At 39.4% G+C, this 19,103-nt stretch overlaps 1 protein-coding gene across 1 annotated transcript in view; it reads left to right on the top strand.

Annotated features, from left to right (window-relative positions):
- SHQ1 (SHQ1, H/ACA ribonucleoprotein assembly factor) overlaps positions 1 to 19,103 on the top strand; it is a 100,882-nt gene that overhangs the window by 15,066 nt on the left and 66,713 nt on the right. The window contains exons 5-6 of the mRNA XM_052641571.1: positions 436 to 548; positions 9,915 to 10,042. Of these exons, the coding sequence (XP_052497531.1) occupies positions 436 to 548; positions 9,915 to 10,042 (241 nt within the window). The remainder of the gene's footprint in view (positions 1 to 435; positions 549 to 9,914; positions 10,043 to 19,103) is intronic.

Genomic DNA, 19,103 nt, shown 5'->3' with positions numbered 1-19,103 from the left:
GTTTGCTGACGTGGCACCCCTGGCAGCAGCAGCTCCATCTTGGGTCTAGAAATTTATTTCAACTTGCCCTTTCATAATTTTTAAATCTCTGGGAGTAAATGGGGGAATAAATGGAGAATTAAATGTTCCTGTTTGCTTGCAGAGGTTTATTCTGTTCTGGTTTTCATGTTAAATTTTATAGCTTTAATCCATGTTAGTCAGTTTGTTTGTTGTAAGGATTAAATGAAATAATTGATGTGAAAGCTTCTAACAGGGCCTGGCAAATAGTAGATGTTTAACAAACATTTGCTGGATTTGAATTTAAATGTCACAGGTGGTATAATGACTTACCGATCAATTAAATTCTTCTTGTGTTTGGGCATTTTGTACAAAATTAGATATCTCATGGCTCAAATAGGAGACAGCAATTATTCTTTCTTTCCTGGGTGTTCTTAGGATGAATTGAGTGATGTTATTGATATTAAGGATCCAGATTTCACCTCTGTTGCTGAACGAAGGCAGAAACGCCTGGCTGCTGAGCTGGCCAAGTTTGATCCTGATCACTATCTGTAAGTATTGAGTTTTTTTTTTTTAAGGTTTAAATTATTTACTTGAGATTGAGTATTAAAAAAAGATTTGAGTGCCTTTTTGACCATGTTGGGCATGTGCTTTTTGGACTCCAGAAATGAGTGATAGCTCACAACCTTAATTGACATTTAAATTAACCTACAACTGTTATACCTCGGTGATCTTTGTAAGGTGCTACTTTTCATTACCTTATTTCAGCACACCACAGAATTCTTTTAATGTACTTCTTTGAGTTTTTTGCTCTCTAGGCTTTAAAATAGAACACTGCATTCCTGAGAATACATACCATTCTTTTCAGAAGACTCTGTTGTGATTAATGGTATATATGAATAAAAACACATTTCAGTTTCTTTAAGAATTTGAATCTACATGTACTGCATTTCTTGGCTGATCTAGGGGTGGGTTTTCCCAACACTTTTATCCACTGGCACCTGTAATCGAGGATCCATTTCAAATGAACAAATAACTGTTTATTGGGATAGGATATAAATACAGTCTAATTTTAAGTTTTGCTTTATTTCCTACCTGCATCAGTTGTGTCTTGAGCTATCATGTGTCTCTGTCAGGCTTATATTTGTTGAAGGAACAAAACTAAGGGGTGGGTAAATAATCACTTGCCTTGGAAAGATTGTGATGTGTTTCATTGATCACGAATAGCAGCACTTCTTGCAAGGAAGTGATTGTCCCCAGGCCTCTGTGAATACTTGACAGCTTTCTTAGGATGTCAGTAGTGTTTTGATATAGACCTCAGGTAATATTCTTCCCATACTCTGGGCCGGCAGTTTCTAAACTGTTACGTATGCAGCTATTCCCTTGTATAGTGCTCTCAGCTTATCGAGTTCTCTTGTGTGATTATTTCAGTTTTCACAGCAGTAAGGAAGAGGGGCTTAAGGGACTCACCCAAGGTCACACTACTGCTAAGTGACTCATCTGGGACTTGAAAAAAGTCTTTCCATTTGTCATTTTGTATTTCCTTTTCATGTACACTATTTCAGTTTAACTGCTGTTGCTCTTGTGATTAACATTCTATCTCCTGTGACTCAGTGGGAGACTAATTGGAATGGCAGAAATATATCTTGTGATGTGCAAATGGGTTGAGTGATATGTGATGATGAATGGTGGAACTCTTCGACATCCTCAGGGAAGCTGTGTAAGAGTAGGGTGGGTTATGTTTTGGAGGACATCTGAGAGATTCAACTCCGTTTACATTGCCATTTCTAATTACCTTTATCTCTCCAATTGTGATTTTAAATGTCCACTGAAGAATAATTTGAAGAAACCCATTTAAAATCATGCTGAATATTTAAATTGGAAATTTCATTGTCAGCGAATTTTCCTGGGCAAGCATGAAAACAGATTGAGCTTTACAAGACAGAAATTTTGAGTGGGAGGGAGCTTAATTAGCAGAACTGCCTATCTCTTCTCTTCTAAAACTTCAAGAATAGTGATGTGGCCTGAGAGAGTTAGGAAATTGGAATTTATAGTTAGCAGTGTGATATTAGAAGTAGCCCTTATTTTTGTCTATCTTCTGTGTCTTTATCCAGAAGCACATTTTCTTGAATAGTATGCATGAAATGTTTTTTGCATTACTCCAGGAAGGGTTCTTTTTACATGAGCGGTTTAAATTCAGTTTCGGGCAACTTGGAGGGTGAGAGTCAGGAGATGAAGATTCTTTGTGACTTTTCTGTAGGAATGGTGGTGGTGGTATAGTCACTAAGTCGTGTCCGACTCTTTGTGACCCCTTGGACTATAGCCAGCCAGGCTCCTCTGTCCATGAGATTCTCCAGGCAAGAATACTGGAGTGGGTTGCTATTTCCTTCTCCAGGGGATCTTCCTGACCCAGGAATCAAACCCACATCTGTTGCATTACAGGCAGACTCTTCACCAACTGAGCTATAACGGAAGCTGGTAGGAATAAGACCAGTTATTTGTCATTTTTGTTTTATTCTTTATTTATATTGGCTGACTGACTTGCCCAAATGTGTTGAATTAAGTGAAGTGCAAGTAAAATTCTTTTAAATTTTCAGTTAAAAATCACTGCTTATTTTGTTATTCTTAATGGTTAATACAGTGGAAGGAAAGGTTTATTTTACATCCTTACCTACAATGAAGACAATACACTGCATGTATTGTATTAAAATTTCTATGTATATAATGTGATATGCATGCATAATACATAGTAGATTTTACATTAGCATAATACATGGTGTTTTCAAGCTGTTTGACTTGCTCTCACAAGTCATGATGTCTCTTCATGTTGTCAGGTTTTTCAGTAGCTTGCTGCTGCTATTGCTGCTGCTAAGTCACTTCAGTCGTGTCTGACTCTGTGCAACCCCATAGATGGCAGCCCACTGGGCTCCCCTGTCCCTGGGATTCTCCAGGCAAGAACACTGGAGTGGGTTGCCATTTGCTTCTCCAATGCGTGAACATGAAAAGTGAAAGTGAAGTCACTCAGTCGTGTCTGACTCTTGGTGACCCCATGGACTGTAGCCCACCAGGCTCCTCCGCCCATGGGATTTTCCAGGCAAGAGTACTGGAGTGGGGTGCCATTGCCTTCTCCATTGCAGTAGCTTAAGGAAAACTAATTTAAATTTCACCCTAAGGCAGAACACAGTGAGGTAAATTGACTATATACAAAAATTTATACATTCCAAAGGCGCATGTAAATGACTTCAGGTTATTATTGTTTTAAAAATCCTTTCTTGTAAAATCTGGGTGCCAGTGTGTGATATTTCCCCCATAAGTTTTGCATCCCAGCAGAATGCTGAGCATGTAAAGTTGATCCATTATACTTTTTGATTATCCATTTCTTGCCATTTTAAATTTCTTTTGGTATTATTTTTACAGTAAAGTATGTTGAAGGAATTTTGAAACATTCATTAATAGTCCTTCCTTTTTTGCTTATTATAATTTCCGTATTTCTCTAGCTGAGCCTGGTTTTTGTTTTTTTTTTTCCTTCCCAGGCAAGGTTTTTTTTTTAATTGTTGGCATATATTTTACTTTAACCAGTTCATAAAGTCTTGCTTATTTCCTTATTGGAGAAAATAAAAGGATTTTTAGTTAACGTTCAAAATAACTACTAGATAAGAAAAGGGACAACAATGATTGTATAGCATTTGAAGTACCTTTTTTGGGACCAAGAGAAGACCTTTTTTTTTTTTAATTTTTTTTTACTTTTTATTTTTACTTTATTTTACTCTACAATACTGTATTGGTTTTGCCATACATTGACATGAATCCACCACGGGTGTACATGCGTTCCCAAACATGAATCCCCCTCCCACCTCCCTCCCCATAACCTCTCTCTGGGTCATCACTGTGCACCAGCCCCAAGCATGCTGTATCCTGCGTCAGACTGGCAATTCGATTCTTACATGATAGTATACATGTTACAATGTCATTCTCCCAAATCATCCCACCCTCTCCCTCTCCCTCTGAGTCCAAAAGTCTGTTATACACATCTGTGTCTTCTTTGCTGTCTTGCATACAGGGTCGTCATTGCCATCTTTCTAAATTCCATATATATGTGTTAGTATACTGTATTGGTGTTTTTCTTTCTGGCTTACTTCACTCTGTATAATCGGCTCCAGTTTCATCCATCTCATCAGAACTGATTCAAATGAATTCTTTTTAACGGCTGAGTAATACTCCATTGTATATATGTACCACAGCTTTCTTATCCATTCATCTGCTGATGGACATCTAGGTTGTTTCCATGTCCTGGCTATTATAAACAGTGCTGCGATGAACACTGGGGTACATGTGTCTCTTTCAATTCTGGTTTCCTCGGTGTGTATGCCCAGCAGTGGGATTGCTGGGTCATAAGGGAGTTCTATTTGCAATTTTTTAAGGAATCTCCACACTGTTCTCCATAGTGGCTGTACTAGTTTGCATTCCCACCAACAGTGTAGGAGGGTTCCCTTTTCTCCACACCCTCTCCAGTATTTATTGCTTGCAGATTTTTGGATCGCAGCCATTCTGACTGGTGTGAAGTGGTACCTCATTGTGGTTTTGATTTGCATTTCTCTGATAATGAGTGATGTTGAGCATCTTTTCATGTGTTTGTTAGCCATCCGTATGTCTTCTTTGGAGAAATGTCTATTTAGTTCTTTGGCCCATTTTTTGATTGGGTCGTTTATTTTTCTGGAATTGAGCTGCATAAGTTGCTTGTATATTTTTGAGATTAGTTGTTTGTCAGTTGCTTCATTTGCTATTATTTTCTCCCATTCCGAAGGCTGTCTTTTCACCTTGCTTATATTTTCCTTTGTTGTGCAGAAGCTTTTAATTTTAATTAGATCCCATTTGTTTTATTTTTGCTTTTATTTCCAGAATTCTGGGCGGTGGATCATAGAGGATCCTGCTGTGATTTATGTCGGAGAGTGTTTTGCCTATGTTCTCCTCTAGGAGTTTTATAGTTTCTGGTCTTACATTTAGATCTTTAATCCATTTTGAGTTTATTTTTGTGTGCAGTGTTAGAAAGTGATCTAGTTTCATTCTTTTACAAGTGGTTGACCAGTTGTCCCAGCACCACTTGTTAAAGAGATTGTCTTTACTCCATTGTATATTCTTGCCTCCTTTGTCAAAGATAAGGTGTCCATATGTGTGTGGATTTATCTCTGGGCTTTCTATTTTGTTCCATTGATCTATATGTCTGTCTTTGTGCCAGTACCATACTGTCTTGATGACTGTGGCTTTGTAGTAGAGCCTGAAGTCAGGCAAGTTGATTCCTCCAGTTCCATTCTTCTTTCTCAAGATTGCTTTGGCTATTTGAGGTTTTTTGTATTTCCATACAAATCTTGAAATTATTTGTTCTAGTTCTGTGAAAAATATGGCTGGTAGCTTGATAGGGATTGCATTGAATTTGTAACTTGCTTTGGGTAGTATACTCATTTTCACTATATTGATTCTTCTGATCCATGAACATGGTATGTTTCTCCATCTATTAGTGTCCTCTTTGATTTCTTTCATCAGTGTTTTATAGTTTTCTATATATAGGTCTTTAGTTTCTTTAGGTAGATATATTCCTAAGTATTTTATTCTTTTCGTTGCAATGGTGAATGGAATTGTTTCCTTAATTTCTTTTTCTACTTTCTCATTATTAGTGTATAGGAATGCAAGGGATTTCTGTGTGTTGATTTTATGTCCTGCAACTTTACTATATTCATTGATTAGCTCTAGTAATTTTCTGGTGGAGTCTTTAGGGTTTTCTATGTAGAGGATCATGTCATCTGCAAACAGTGAGAGTTTTACTTCTTCTTTTCCAATTTGGATTCCTTTTATTTCTTTTTCTGCTCTGATTGCTGTGGCCAAAACTTCCAGAACTATGTTGAATAGTAGCGGTGAAAGTGGGCACCCTTGTCTTGTTCCTGACTTTAGGGGAAATGCTTTCAATTTTTCACCATTGAGGATAATGTTTGCTGTAGGTTTGTCATATATAGCTTTTATTATGTTGAGGTCTGTTCCTTTTATTCCTGCTTTCTGGAGAGTTTTTATCATAAATGGATGTTGAATTTTGTCAAAGGCCGAGAAGACCTTTTATTTATTTATTTATTTTTAAAAATTGAGGTGTAGTTGATTTATAATATTATATTAGTTTCAAGTGTACAACATAGTGATTCACAATATTTATAGATTATACTTGGTTTAAAGTTATTATAAAATGTTGACTATCCCCTGTACTGTACAATATGTCCTTATAGCTTATTTATTTTATATATGGTAGTTTATACCTCTTAATCTGGGGAGTCATGTAAAATTGTAATGTTCAGCACTATACATTTGGTAAAGAAGACGATAGAATGATCAAGCTCCTGGATTTATTGAGGAGATCTCAAAATGACAAGTAGTAATTAGAAGCCTGAAAAGAAAGGTTCACCTCCTTCCCAGTGTGGTTCTTTATTCAAAATAGCAACTTTTGGAAAAAACACTGGAATAAAATGTCACTTATTCATTCTTTCATGTATATACTTACTTGTTCTACCAATATTTGTTTGAATGACTTCTATGTCAGGCAGTGTTGCAGACAGCAAGCAGAGAGTGGTGAATACATGGTAGCTGCCCTCATGGGGCTTACACTCCAGTGCGGAAATGAAAAGTATTTCTATTGTGATAAGTGCTATGAAGAAAAGCCAGGTGAAGGGTTTAGAGAGTGGCTGGGCTATTTCCACATGTGTAAAATCGCATGCATCATTTTACCGGTAAAATATTCCTGAGTTTTCTGCTTGATAGGATGCCCTTTATTTCATCCCAGTCACCCAGGTTGAGGGACTTCCCTGGTGGCTCAGATGGTAAAGCGTCTGCCTGCAATGCGGGAGACTTGGGTTCGATCCCTGGGTTGGGAAGATCCCCTGGAGAAGGAAATGGCAACCCACTCCAGTACTCTTGCCTGGAAAATTCCATGGACAGAGGAACCTTGTAGGCTACAGTCCATGGGGTCGCAAAGAGTCGGACACGACTGAGCGACTTCACTCACTCACTCACCCAGGTTGAAAACCTGGGATTCACCTTGGACTTTGTTCTTTATTCTACACTTCCAGTCAATCCTGAAATTGTACCATTTATCTCTTTCTGCTTTGCTTCACTCCATCTCTTCCTGACCCTCATCTGTGTCTGGCTTGTTGCAGCTGTCCCCTAACTGCCCAGCTGGCATTTCTTATTCCAGCCCTGCTCTTCTGCAGATCCATCAACCATAAAACCATCAGTGCAGTGTCTACTGAGGGTGAAAATGTGCTTAAGGCTTTACTGGGCTCTCCTTTGCCTAAAGCATAAACTCCTAACTCCTTAGCATGTATAGAAAGTTTTCTGTTATCTGGACGCTACCTGCCTCTGTGGCATCTATTTTGCCACCCCCTGCCCACATTTCATATGATGACAATAATGAATGTCTGCATCTCCCCACCTGTACTACACTGCTTCTCACACATTTTTCACTCCTAATTTCCCTTTGCCAGCTGATGTTTCCTCTTTTCCTGTTTTCCCTGCATAACTTTGACTTATCCTGTAAGGCTGGGCTCAATTGTCACCCCCTGGCACCCTCACTTCCAGCTTGGCATAGGAAGTGCTCATGTTTTATAGCTCATCTTGTTTTTACCGCATTGTTTTGTAACATTCTGTGTTTTTGTCTGTTGTTCCCATTGAATTGTGGTGCCCTGAAGGACAGGGCAAGAATCTTACTGGTCTTCTCTCTTACGCCACACAGAGAGGGCACTCGGTGAATGCCCATTGAACTCATGGCATTTTAAAACTTGAAAATAGTTTATTCTGGAATGTAGAGCATCAGTCAACCTTAGATATTGGGCATCACAAGGAATGAACCATCACTGTTTAGATGAGGGACTGTACTAGAGATTTTACTCAAAACATTTTTGAATTTTTTGAGGGGTGCACATGAAGGTGGCAGAGATACTGTTTTACAAGAGGGTTTTCCCCCTATTATTTTTCTTCCTAGGGGGAAAAACAGCATCTTTTCAGATGGGCTCTTCTTCTATCCTTGACTTAAACGTCCTTGGTGCTCCAGCTTTCAACACCCTTTCCTCTCATGTGGCCACTTCACCCTGGGTGTTCTGTCCTTTTCTTTCGCCTCAGTAATTGTGTGAATGCTCAGGACTTCTGTGTGTCTCTCTTGAGCACAGGTTTGCATACGTGACTGCCTGGGGGACAAGGATACCTCAAATAACTCGTCCCAAAGCAGAAGCCGTTCCCTCTCCAGTCGAGTCTGTTAGCATCCTGTGTCGCTGTCTCTGCGGAGGGCACTGTGGTCCCCCTAACTGTCCAGGCCAGAATCCTGGGCAACAGCCTGATCCTGAGAGGAGCTGGCACTGCGAATTACTCCTTCAAGATAATTGCTGTTCAGTTTTGTCCAATATGTGCTTTATTTCCTCACTCATAAAAATGGAATGTTTATATTGGTTAATAGCTTGGATTTCAGACTGAGACTTAAAGGGGTCCAAATCCTGGCCCCACTTCTCACTGGTTCTTTGACCTTAACCCTGAAACACAACTTTTCCAGCCCTCAGTTTCCACTTGTGTAAAAGGGGAGTATTGATAGCACCTGTTGCCTGTTGAAGTGGTGTGGGTATTCAAGGAAATAATGAATGAAAAGCACTTAGTGCAGGGCTTGCCACATCCAAAGAACTCAGTAAGTTATCTGTGATCTTTCTAATTTTAAAAAGATTTCAGTAACTCAATTGAAAGTCTTTAAAGTCTATTAAAGTCTTTAAAGTATTAAAACTATGAGCTAGAAAATCCAGTGTATCAAAACCACCAGTGTCTTGAGGTTCTAGTTACCTGAAATATCAATGAATTTTCCACCATAAGTTGTACTTTTTGTCATTCTTTTCCAATTTCCAACTTTGAATATAAGATAGTATTTGTGCTGTGTGTGCTTTGGTGAGTTGCTTCCGTTATGTCCAATGCTTTGGGACCTATGGACTGTAGCCCCCCAGGCTCCTCTGTCCATGGGATTCTCCAGGCAAGAATACTGGAGTGGGGTGCCATGCCCTCCTCCAGGGGATCTTCCCCACCCAGGGATCAAACCAGCATTTCTTCTGTTTCCTGCATTTGCAGGTGGTTCTTTACCATTAGTGCCACCTGGGAAGCTGTAAGACAGCATCGTTTCTGAATAAGTGTCTTCAAAGAGTTTACTTTGAATGTAGCAGTTATTTTTCTAGTTAAAACTGAGAAAATAAAGTACAGGAAAAGTAATTTTCTGTTCTCTATGAAAGTTCCTTTTATCTTTTGCAATAGTTTTGACTTAGGGTCTATAAATATTAGCATAGCTAAATGAAATAGATTGCGTCTTGGAAGGAAACATGAGTGCACATAATAAAAAATGAGATGTGTGTGTGTATGTGAGAGAGAGACCTCTGTGATTATATGGTATCCTAAATATTCTCATGTGTTTATTTTTGTTGTTGGTGGTGGAGTTAAAATACAATTTATTATAACCTTATGAAAATTTGTAATATTTGCCAACTTTGCACAAGGCCTAGTCTTCATGAGCATTGTGTGTTCAGATTAGCTTCATCCCACATAACTGTGGTATAGGACATAGAACTGTAGAGGGGACTGGTCTTCTCTGTACTTTCTTGTTAAAAAGATCACAGATGTCAAATATCCCTTTAGTCTGAGGCTTACTTTTCATTTTTGATGATTAGTAACCACAGTGAAAGTAATAGCAGCGCTCAGTCTTGCCTTGAAATGTGCTTTGAATTAGTCTGTATTTCTAGTACAAATATGATGAATTAAGGTAAAATTTTAAACAATGAAAACCAGCCCAATTATTTGTAACAAGCCCCTCATATATATATATATATATTTTTTTTTTTTTTTAATTTTTTTTTTTCCAGAGCTGACTTTATGGAAGATGAGGCAGTTAAACAGGTTTTGGAATATAATCCTTGGTGGACTGATTTATATTCAAAAATGATGACCTCTTTGGAAAAGGGTCAGGAGGAAGAAAATTTTGCTGCATTAGGTAAGAAACTCAAAATAAGACTCATTTATGCACTGCCTTTCTTAAATACACAATTGTAATTGTCACATGGAGTGAAGGTATCATTTTGATTTGCTAATTTTGGAAATAGGAGCTTCACCCGGGACTTGGAAGTGCCACACAGTAGTTATACATATTTGTCTCAGAAAATTCTTTTTGGAATATGTTTTATTTTTGAATCATTGGGGTTCTAAAATTTCTTAATTTTTAAAATATTTTTATCAAATTTAGGGACATTAACATACAGGACATGTGTAGTTGTTGAATAATCTGCTTGTGGGATCTGAATGTTCCTCTGTGGTAAAGGTGTTTGAATGTTAGTAAGATGATGCTGTGAAAGTGCTGCACTCAATATGCCAGCAAATTTGGAAAACTCAGCAGTGGCCACACGACTGGAAAAGGTCAGTTTTCATACCAATCCCAAAGAAAGGCAATGCCAAAGAAAGCTCAAACTACCGCACAATTGCACTCATCTCACATGCTAGTAAAGTAATGCTCAAAATTCTCCAAGCCAGGCTTCAGCAATGCATGAACCGTGAACTTCCTGATGTTCAAGCTGGTTTTAGAAAAGGCAGAGGAACCAGAGATCAAATTGCTAACATCCACTGGATCATGGAAAAAGCAAGAGAGTTCCAGAAAAACATCTATTTCTGCTTTGTTGACTATGCCAAAGCCTTTGACTGTGTGGATCACAATAAACTGTGGAAAATTCTGAGAGAGATGGGAATACCAGACCACCTGACCTGCCTCTTGAGAAATCTGTATGCAAGCCAGGAAGCAACAGTTAGAACTGGACATGGAACAACAGACTGGTTCCAAATAGGAAAAGGAGTACGTCAAGGCTGTATATTGTCACCGTGCTTATTTAACTTCTATGCAGAGTACATCATGAGAAACGCTGGACTGGGAGAAACACAAGCTGGAATCAAGATTGCCGGGAGAAATATCAATAACCTCAGATATGCAGAGGACACCACCCTTATGGCAGAAAGTGAAGAGGAGCTAAAAAGCCTCTTGATGAAAGTGAAAGTGGAGAGTGAAAAAGTTGGCTTAAAGCTCAACATTCAGAAAACAAAGATCATGGCATCCAGTCCCATCACTTCATGGGAAATAGATGGGGAAACAGTGGAAACAGTGTCAGACTTTATTTTTGGGGGCTCCAAAATCACTGCAGATGGTGACTGCAGCCATGAAATTAAAAGACACTTACTCCTTGGAAGGAAAGTTATGACCAACCTAGATAGCATATTCAAAAGCAGAGACGTTACTTTGCCGACTAAGGTCCGTCTAGTCAAGGCTATGGTTTTTCCAGTAGTCATGGATGGATGTGAGAGTTGGACTGTGAAGAAAGGTGAGCGCCGAAGAATTGATGCTTTTGAACTGTGTTGTTGGAGAAGACTCTTGAGAGTCCCTTGGACTGCAAGGAGATCCAACCAGTCCATCCTGAAGGAGATCAACCCTGGGATTTCTTTGGAAGGAATGATGCTAAAGCTGAAACTCCAGTACTTTGGCCACCTCATGCGAAGAGTTGACTCATTGGAAAAGACTTTGATGCTGGGAGGGATTGGGGGCAGGAGGAGAAGGGGACGACAGAGGATGAGATGGCTGGATGGCATTACTGACTTGACGGACGTGAGTCTGAGTGAACTCCGGGAGTTGGTGATAGACAGGGAGGCCTGGTGTGCTGCGATTCATGGGGTCACAAAGAGTCGGACACGACTGAGTGACTGAACTGAACTGAACTGAACTGAATGGTGAGAAAAGACCAAGTTTTCCACCCCTTTGTCTGTTGGATGAATTTGATAAGTTCTCCCCAGTTTTTTCACAAGTGGTTTCATGTGGAAGCAGGGCTAGTTATCTTCCTTTCTCTATCTTACAGAGAGCAATTTTTACCAAATAAGGCTGAGCTAGGGGCTTTTATGAGCCACAAGAGACGATTGTGCCATGCTTAACATTAAGCCAAATATTATACACAGAGCTGTGGTTTTAGACAGGCATTTTATTAATGGGCTTCCCAAGTGATGCAGTGGTAAAAAATCTGTCTGCCAGTGCAGGAGACACAAGAAATATGGGTTCAATCCCTGGGTTGGGTAGATTCCCTGGAGTAAGAAATGGCAACCCACTCCAGTCGTCTTGCCTGGAGAATGCCATGCACAGAGGATCCTGGTGGCCTATGGTCCACGGGGTCACAAAACAGTTCGACATGACTGAGCACTCAAACACACACACACACATTTTATTAACACCTTTTCTAAGTGGGAGGTTGGTGTGTTAAGTCTGTGAATTATAACAGTTTCACATAGATCAAGAATAGTGGGCTAGTGTTTTCTGTTATACTGATTTGGCTTTTAATTACATATTAAAAATACCATGCCTAGACTTGTGTTGCGATGATCACTTTGCAGTATATGCAGATGTTGAATTTTAATGCTGTACACTTGAAAATTTTATAATAAAAATACATGTATTAAAAAATCTATCCTATGCATTATTTGAGAGCGAACAATCTTACTTCCAAAAAAAAAAACAACAGTGTTTAAATGAAAGGAACACACACATGCATGAAATGGAATATAGAATCTCCTCACTCCAAATTCCTTTTCCTGAAAATAATCACTGTTAACAGTTTGGGGTATTTTAAGCACATATACCCGCATCTAAGCATTTGCTCTTAGAAGTTTATACACATAGATTCATATACACTCTCTTCTCACTTTGCTTTTTTTATAGTATATGTTGTACATCTTCCATCAATGCTTACAGTTCTACGTGAAGCTTTTAATACCTGCCTAGTGTTCCGTGTGTTTTTGTGTCATAACTGGTGACTGTTTGGGTTGTTGACTACTTGTGGACATTCGGGGTGTTTACATGTCTGCAGTGACCTTCTTTGACCACTGATTCTGAAGAAACTGTTGCTTCACAGTATTTTGATCCTCTGCATAGAAATGCAGTAGCTTGCTATTTGTTCTATTTCTAGAGCCTCAAAAGAGCCTATCATATAATGGATACTCAACAAATATTTGTAGAATACAATAAATATTGCAGTAAATATTTTTGTAGGTAGCTTTCATTAGAATTTAGGTGGTCTCTACCAGATTGAAAGATTGCCACTATAACTTTTTGGAGTTGAGTCTCCCGTACAATGGAAACTTATTTGTAAATAATGATTCTTGTTCCACTGTTTTCAGCAAATCCTTGGTTTTATATTTGATTTGAGTTTAAGAATCTTTCAGAGACTTCCCGTATCATGTAGGGGAATATTCAGGCATGGGATTGCTAACACGATTTATACGCCATATGGACCTGCTCAGAAAGTTTGTTCAGGCTTAAATAGTCAGTGCTTTCTATTGGTTTGAGTCAGCTCCCCAGTTTTGGTGTGGTATCTTACTGAAGCAGTCTGGGAAGGAATTGGTGGTTGTGTAGTTTTCTGTCCACAAGGGTGAGCTAGCTGCCTTAAAAATCGAGATGGTATTTACCTTTAATTTAAATTTTAACTTGCTCTGCTTTAATCAGTTGTAGTGGATTCTAGGTCCTATTTTCTGTCTCAGCTGTTCTCTATGTATAATTTTAACAGAAGGGTAAGCCAGTTGGTGCCTTTAACCACTGTCCCTTCTGCGTCTCTGTGGTGTGTAATCCAGACTGGTGCTTCAGACATATTCCCAGCCCATTAAACTGTTACAGTGATTTATTCTCAGAATCACTTTTGAAAACAACAAGGGCATGTGATAAAGGTAGAGGAACTTGAATTCTGTGTTGTACAGATGGTACCTCTTGTAAATGTGCTAAGTAATGGTTATGTCTATGAAAGTCGCTCAGTCGTGTCCAACTTTTTGCCACCCCGTGGACTATACAGTCCATGGAATTCTCCAGGCCAGAATACTAGAGTGGGTAGCCTTTCCTTTCTCCAGGGGATCTTCCCGACCCAGGAATTGAACTGGGGTCTCCTGCATTGCAGGTGGATTCTTTACCAACTGAGCTATCAGGGAAGCTTGGTTATGCCTAGGATATAAGGTAAATAGGGGTTCAGGGTTTAATGCCCTGCTCCTCCACAGGCTGGCTTTGTGACTTTGCAACTACTCTTGGATGCTGTGGAAATCCTGTATCTGCCTCACAGAATTGTCGTGAGGATTGAACTAGACCATTTACTTAAAATCTTAGCATATTATGTGTTAGAAATTATCAGTACAGAGTAAGTCAATGGCAGGAGAGCCAGGAATTGACTGGCTTCCTTTTGAAATGACGGTTTTTGTACATTTACATGGCTTAAAGGGCAAGTTCTTTGTTAACATGATTCTTCTTTCAGTTTTTTTTTCTTGTTCAATTTTTTGAGACACTCAGGGTTGGAGGCACACATTGAAATGTGTCGAACCAGGCCCAAATACGAGAGAAAAGAAATAAACCAAAAAATGAACTCTGAAGTTCTCAGCTCATTCAGGCAACATGCTGCTGCTGTAATTTCCCCCTTTCTCCTCTTCCTCTTATCCCCTCTTTGCTCCCAGGCCTTCTTCCTCTCTGTCATTGCAGGGGGACATTTCCAGCAGACACAACAGTGCAGGTGAGGGGTGCGTCTTGGATTCCTCCTCCTCGTAAAGCATTAAGCTGGATTGTCTTGATTTCCAGATAAGCCTTAGGTGATAAACTTTGTCCCCTGTCTTTGCCTCGGTTATGACTTTTGTCATATTCATCATCGCTCTGAGTTATAACACGGAGAATTTCCCTGCCGTCTTCAATTCTATAATGATCTGGATCTTCCTCCCCAAAGGCTTGTAAATGGAAGTGTTAAATGCAGTGCTCCCACTGAGCTCTGGTTTCACGAGGATGAACTTACCACATTTCCCATGTTGTGTCTCAGCGGTTAATCTCAGCCCAAGAATCTTGGCACGTGATTGCTTGTTATGACACCATGTAACACTCATAGTCGGTGAACTTCCTAGCAGGGACATCCTGTTTGGCACCAGTGTTTGCGGAGCTCAACTGTCAGCATCAGCCCTGAAAGCTGCAACACTGTGGGGCTGCCCATTTGAGCCAAGGGTTTGAGTGCAGTACATTTTCTTCTGATTCCCTTGATCTGTTTCCAGAAAGTATACAATGGAATAGGTTTGCATTTCTTTGAGAGGAGCCAGATCATGTATGATTTGTTGACCCACAGAGGACAAGGATGTTTGGGAAGAGAATTAGGCAGCAAAGAAGATTTAAAAGTAATAAAAATAGATGATGTTTGAAGTGAAATAACAAAGTCACTTTCCACTTTGGTGGGAGCCACTTGGCGGTCTTCAAATGTATTGATAGAGTTTCTCATCTTGGGAGGTGATCTTCGGCCATTTGCTTCCATGTTAAGGCACCAGTTTCTTCCCTGAATAGAGCCCGAAATAGGCTTTTGTTTGATTGTCGATTATTTGTTGTTGTGTGCTTAGTTGCTGAGTCTTATCTGACTCTTTGCGATCCCCTGAACTGTAGCCCAGCAGGTTCCGCTGTCCATAGGATTTCCCAGGCAGGAATACTTGAGCGGGTTGCAATTTCCTCCTCCAGGGGTTCTGCCCGACCCAGGGTTTGAGCCTGCATCCCCTGAATCTCCTGCATTGGCAGGCAGATTCTTTACCATTGAGCCACCTGGGAAACCCTGTAGATTGTTTACAGAAGTATAATTAACCAAAATGTTATGAACTGGATAGCAAAGCTGCTATGTTGTGTAGCTAAAGTCACATGAATGCTTGACAAATGTTAACTGTGGTGGCAAGCATCCAGGTATTATTGGTACTGTGTCTGTAGTTACTTGTGGTGCTTCTCCTTGGCTAGACCTGACTGTGTGCAGATCTCCCCAAGTTTCTCTTTGGGTGATATGATTTATAGCTCTAATGTGAAAGGCCTGGGGGAGCTCAGACTTTTGGTTTCCCTACTGATTTCCCGGTTTGTTGTTATTGTTATTTATTATCTCTGGTTTCTTTGCTTGAAGTTCAGAATTTAAATATTTCTGTGTATTATTAATGAACTACTTAGGCCGAACTGGAACTCAAACCACCCAGGAAAAGGTGGTTGTGTTGTAAGGGAAGGTTAGGGGCACCCAGCATTCAGGAATTCGAAAGAGTACATTCAAGTCAGCCTTGTGTGTACAGTCACAGAAAATTATCTGTGATGTATGGAAAGACTTATCTGTGGGTCATATAACATCAGAGCTCATAGTTCCCAACTCAACCTTTACAAATCATTGAATACATACAGGTGTGATGACTTAGGAGTAAGGAATAAATGTGTGTGTGAATGATTTGATATGTTGTTCACTGGTTCTGGGCACGCTTACCTTGTGATTCAGAATTCCATGGAAGCAGAAGCCTTTCTTAGCCAGCTAGGGTCTGAAGGCTTTTCTCTAGTGAGATACTATTGTCATGATCACCTGGCACTTTCCTATTAGCTAAACTAATGAACGTCTCCAAAACTGTACCTAAGGGAATATCTTCTCAGGTGTTCTTGCTGAGTAATAGGGGTCTTCAAATACTTTGTCAGATATGTGTTCTTCATGCAGTGAAGAAATGTTCCTTTTTATAGCTTCCTCACATCAAACCACTTAAAGTGAATGGAGAGCTTCTCTTTAATTGAAAAATCTTCATATGAGCCCTGTAATGGGACAGTCAACACCCAGTTGATCTGTCACATGAATTTCTTTTTTAGAAGTTAATCTTCTTTGTTTTTTTAGAAGTCAGTCTTTAAAGAGTGCTTCTCCTAACTGTGTTATACTCACTGTATTATTAAACTTTACAATGTACACATTTCTTTTTATTGCTGGCCAGCAAATTAAATACGTTCATATAGTTACTTGTTTATATAAACAATGCTTGTACAAATACATTAAAATTTTTTTAAAACATAGACTGTTTAACATGGCTGAAAAAAATAGTGTATGTCATATCCTGTCTTTTTTTTTTTTTTTTAGTACTAACGGTATTTTAGTAAGTAAAGGAATATTGCTTCTAGTAATTTCATGTAAGGGTATTTAAGATTTTTTTTTCCCAAGAGAACAGACTGTAAAAACTGCTGGAAGGAAACCTTACAGCAAAAAGAAGCCATGTTAAACTTAAGGCTCCTAAGAGTATAGACATGAAAATGATATGTGAAAAGGGACCATTATGAGGGAGTAATCATATTCTTTTCCTTCGGGCTTTTGCCCAGTTGTAATGAACAGAAGGGCAGTCTTTTGTTGAGCAGAGACAGAAAGGCTGGGACTTAACTAGCTATCAAGAGAGTGACTTGGGAATATTAAAAAGGTGGTTTAATAATTTTTGGTTTCTGAGAAGGTGTCAAAAACACGTGGCTTTTATTAACCCTTCTCCACTAAGAAGAGGCTTCCTGAGTTAAAACTGAGCTCATGCCCTCTCAGCTAGTGGCCAAGTTTCCTGCCTTTCTTTGCCCCAGATGTGTTTGTAAGTCCTCGATGATAGGAAGTAAGTGAAAGTGCTGTGTGCACTTTCTGGATCAATTCCTTAGAACTTTGACATTGGTTGGAAAATTTTAACCTGAAACAGCATCTTATACCATAGATGAAAGTGGAGATGCTGATACTCACCCGTTCTGGACTGTTCACTCCAAGTAGTAGTGTGAGAGAGAAACTTCTGTCTTACTGAAGCCACTGTATTTTGGGTCTGTCTGTATGTACATTTTATATGCCTATATGCGCGTGTGTGCTAAGTTGCTTCCGCCCTGTCCAACTCTTTGTGAGCCTGTGACCATGGGATTCTCCAGGCAAGAATACTGGAGTGGGTTGCTATGCCCTCCTCCAGGGGATCTTACAGGAATCAGATCCACGTCTCTTGTGTCTCCTGCATTGGTAGGGGGTTCTTTACCACTAGCACCACCTGAGAAGTCCTTGGTAAGGTACCTGATATATAGAAAGAGACAGTATCTCTTTCTTCTGTTGATAATTTATTGGGAATGGGAAAAATATTGTATTTGCAGGTGACAAAAACCTGAAGTGCTTGGAAGTAGTATTTAGCAAGAAAAGCAGCAGATCTATCTGATAAAGTTGGTGGTTCAATACAGTAGAAAAGATGGCTTACTGAGCAGACTGTGCTGGCACAATTAACTCCTCATCTGTAATTAACCAAAATCAGAAAATACAAAAAAGTAATTTTCAGGTAGATTATAGAGACTCCGTGGACAATTCAGGAGTTGGAGAAACCTTATTAAAGGCTATAAATTCACAATCTGGTAAAAAAAAAAAAAAAGACATATTGGGCTACACACAGACATAAATAATTCATTGACCTAAGATCCTCTAAACAGAGTCAGTACAGAGGCAGTAGATTTGGAGAGATGACTAGGGTTTGAATCCATAATAGACAAGTTCTTAAATATTTGACAAGCCATCCAGAAAAAAACTGGGCAAAACATATGGGTAATAGGAGAGCAAATCTAAGTTGCCAAACAAATCTATGAAATAATGTTCAGAGTTTAGCAGCTAGAGAAATACTAACTGAAGTAACAGTGATATGTCACTGTATTAGTTTCCTCTTATTGAATTCGAAGTTACCACAGATCAGAAACAGAGTTCTGATTTGGCTGTTTTCATGGGTCAGGAGACAGGTATGGAGACCCTGATACTCACCTGTCCCGGACTGTTCACTCCGAGTAGTAGTGTGAAAGAGAAACTTGTCTTACTGAAGCCAGTGTATTTTGGGTCGGTCTGTTACAGCAGTTTAGCCTGTCCTGACCTGCATATAATGGACAATTCTGAAACCTGGGAAAAAGGCTTCAAAGTTATTTTGGCATTACTTTGATATTCACTGGCTCTGGAAGCTAAATGTTGCTCATGACTGAGTTGAACAACTTTTAAAATGAATTTGAAAGTGGTCTTCTTATGGGGCATGGAAGGAAAATGAAGAATTAATTTGTAAGGGAAGAGATTGATGACACTGACTTAGAGGTAATAATATATCTAGATACTTAACGGTATATCTAGATGCTTAGAAGCTGGGGCGGGGTCCTCTGCTCAGGGTCTTGGAAGGCTGGAGACAAATATGGCCATCTTTTCATTTTCAAAAAATAGGGTGTT

The sequence above is a fragment of the Budorcas taxicolor genome, chromosome 1 (assembly GCF_023091745.1).
Source record: "Budorcas taxicolor isolate Tak-1 chromosome 1, Takin1.1, whole genome shotgun sequence".
NCBI lineage: Eukaryota > Metazoa > Chordata > Mammalia > Artiodactyla > Bovidae > Budorcas > Budorcas taxicolor.
Note: the sequence above shows the minus strand (reverse complement) of the source record. Positions and strands in the feature narration are given on the sequence as shown.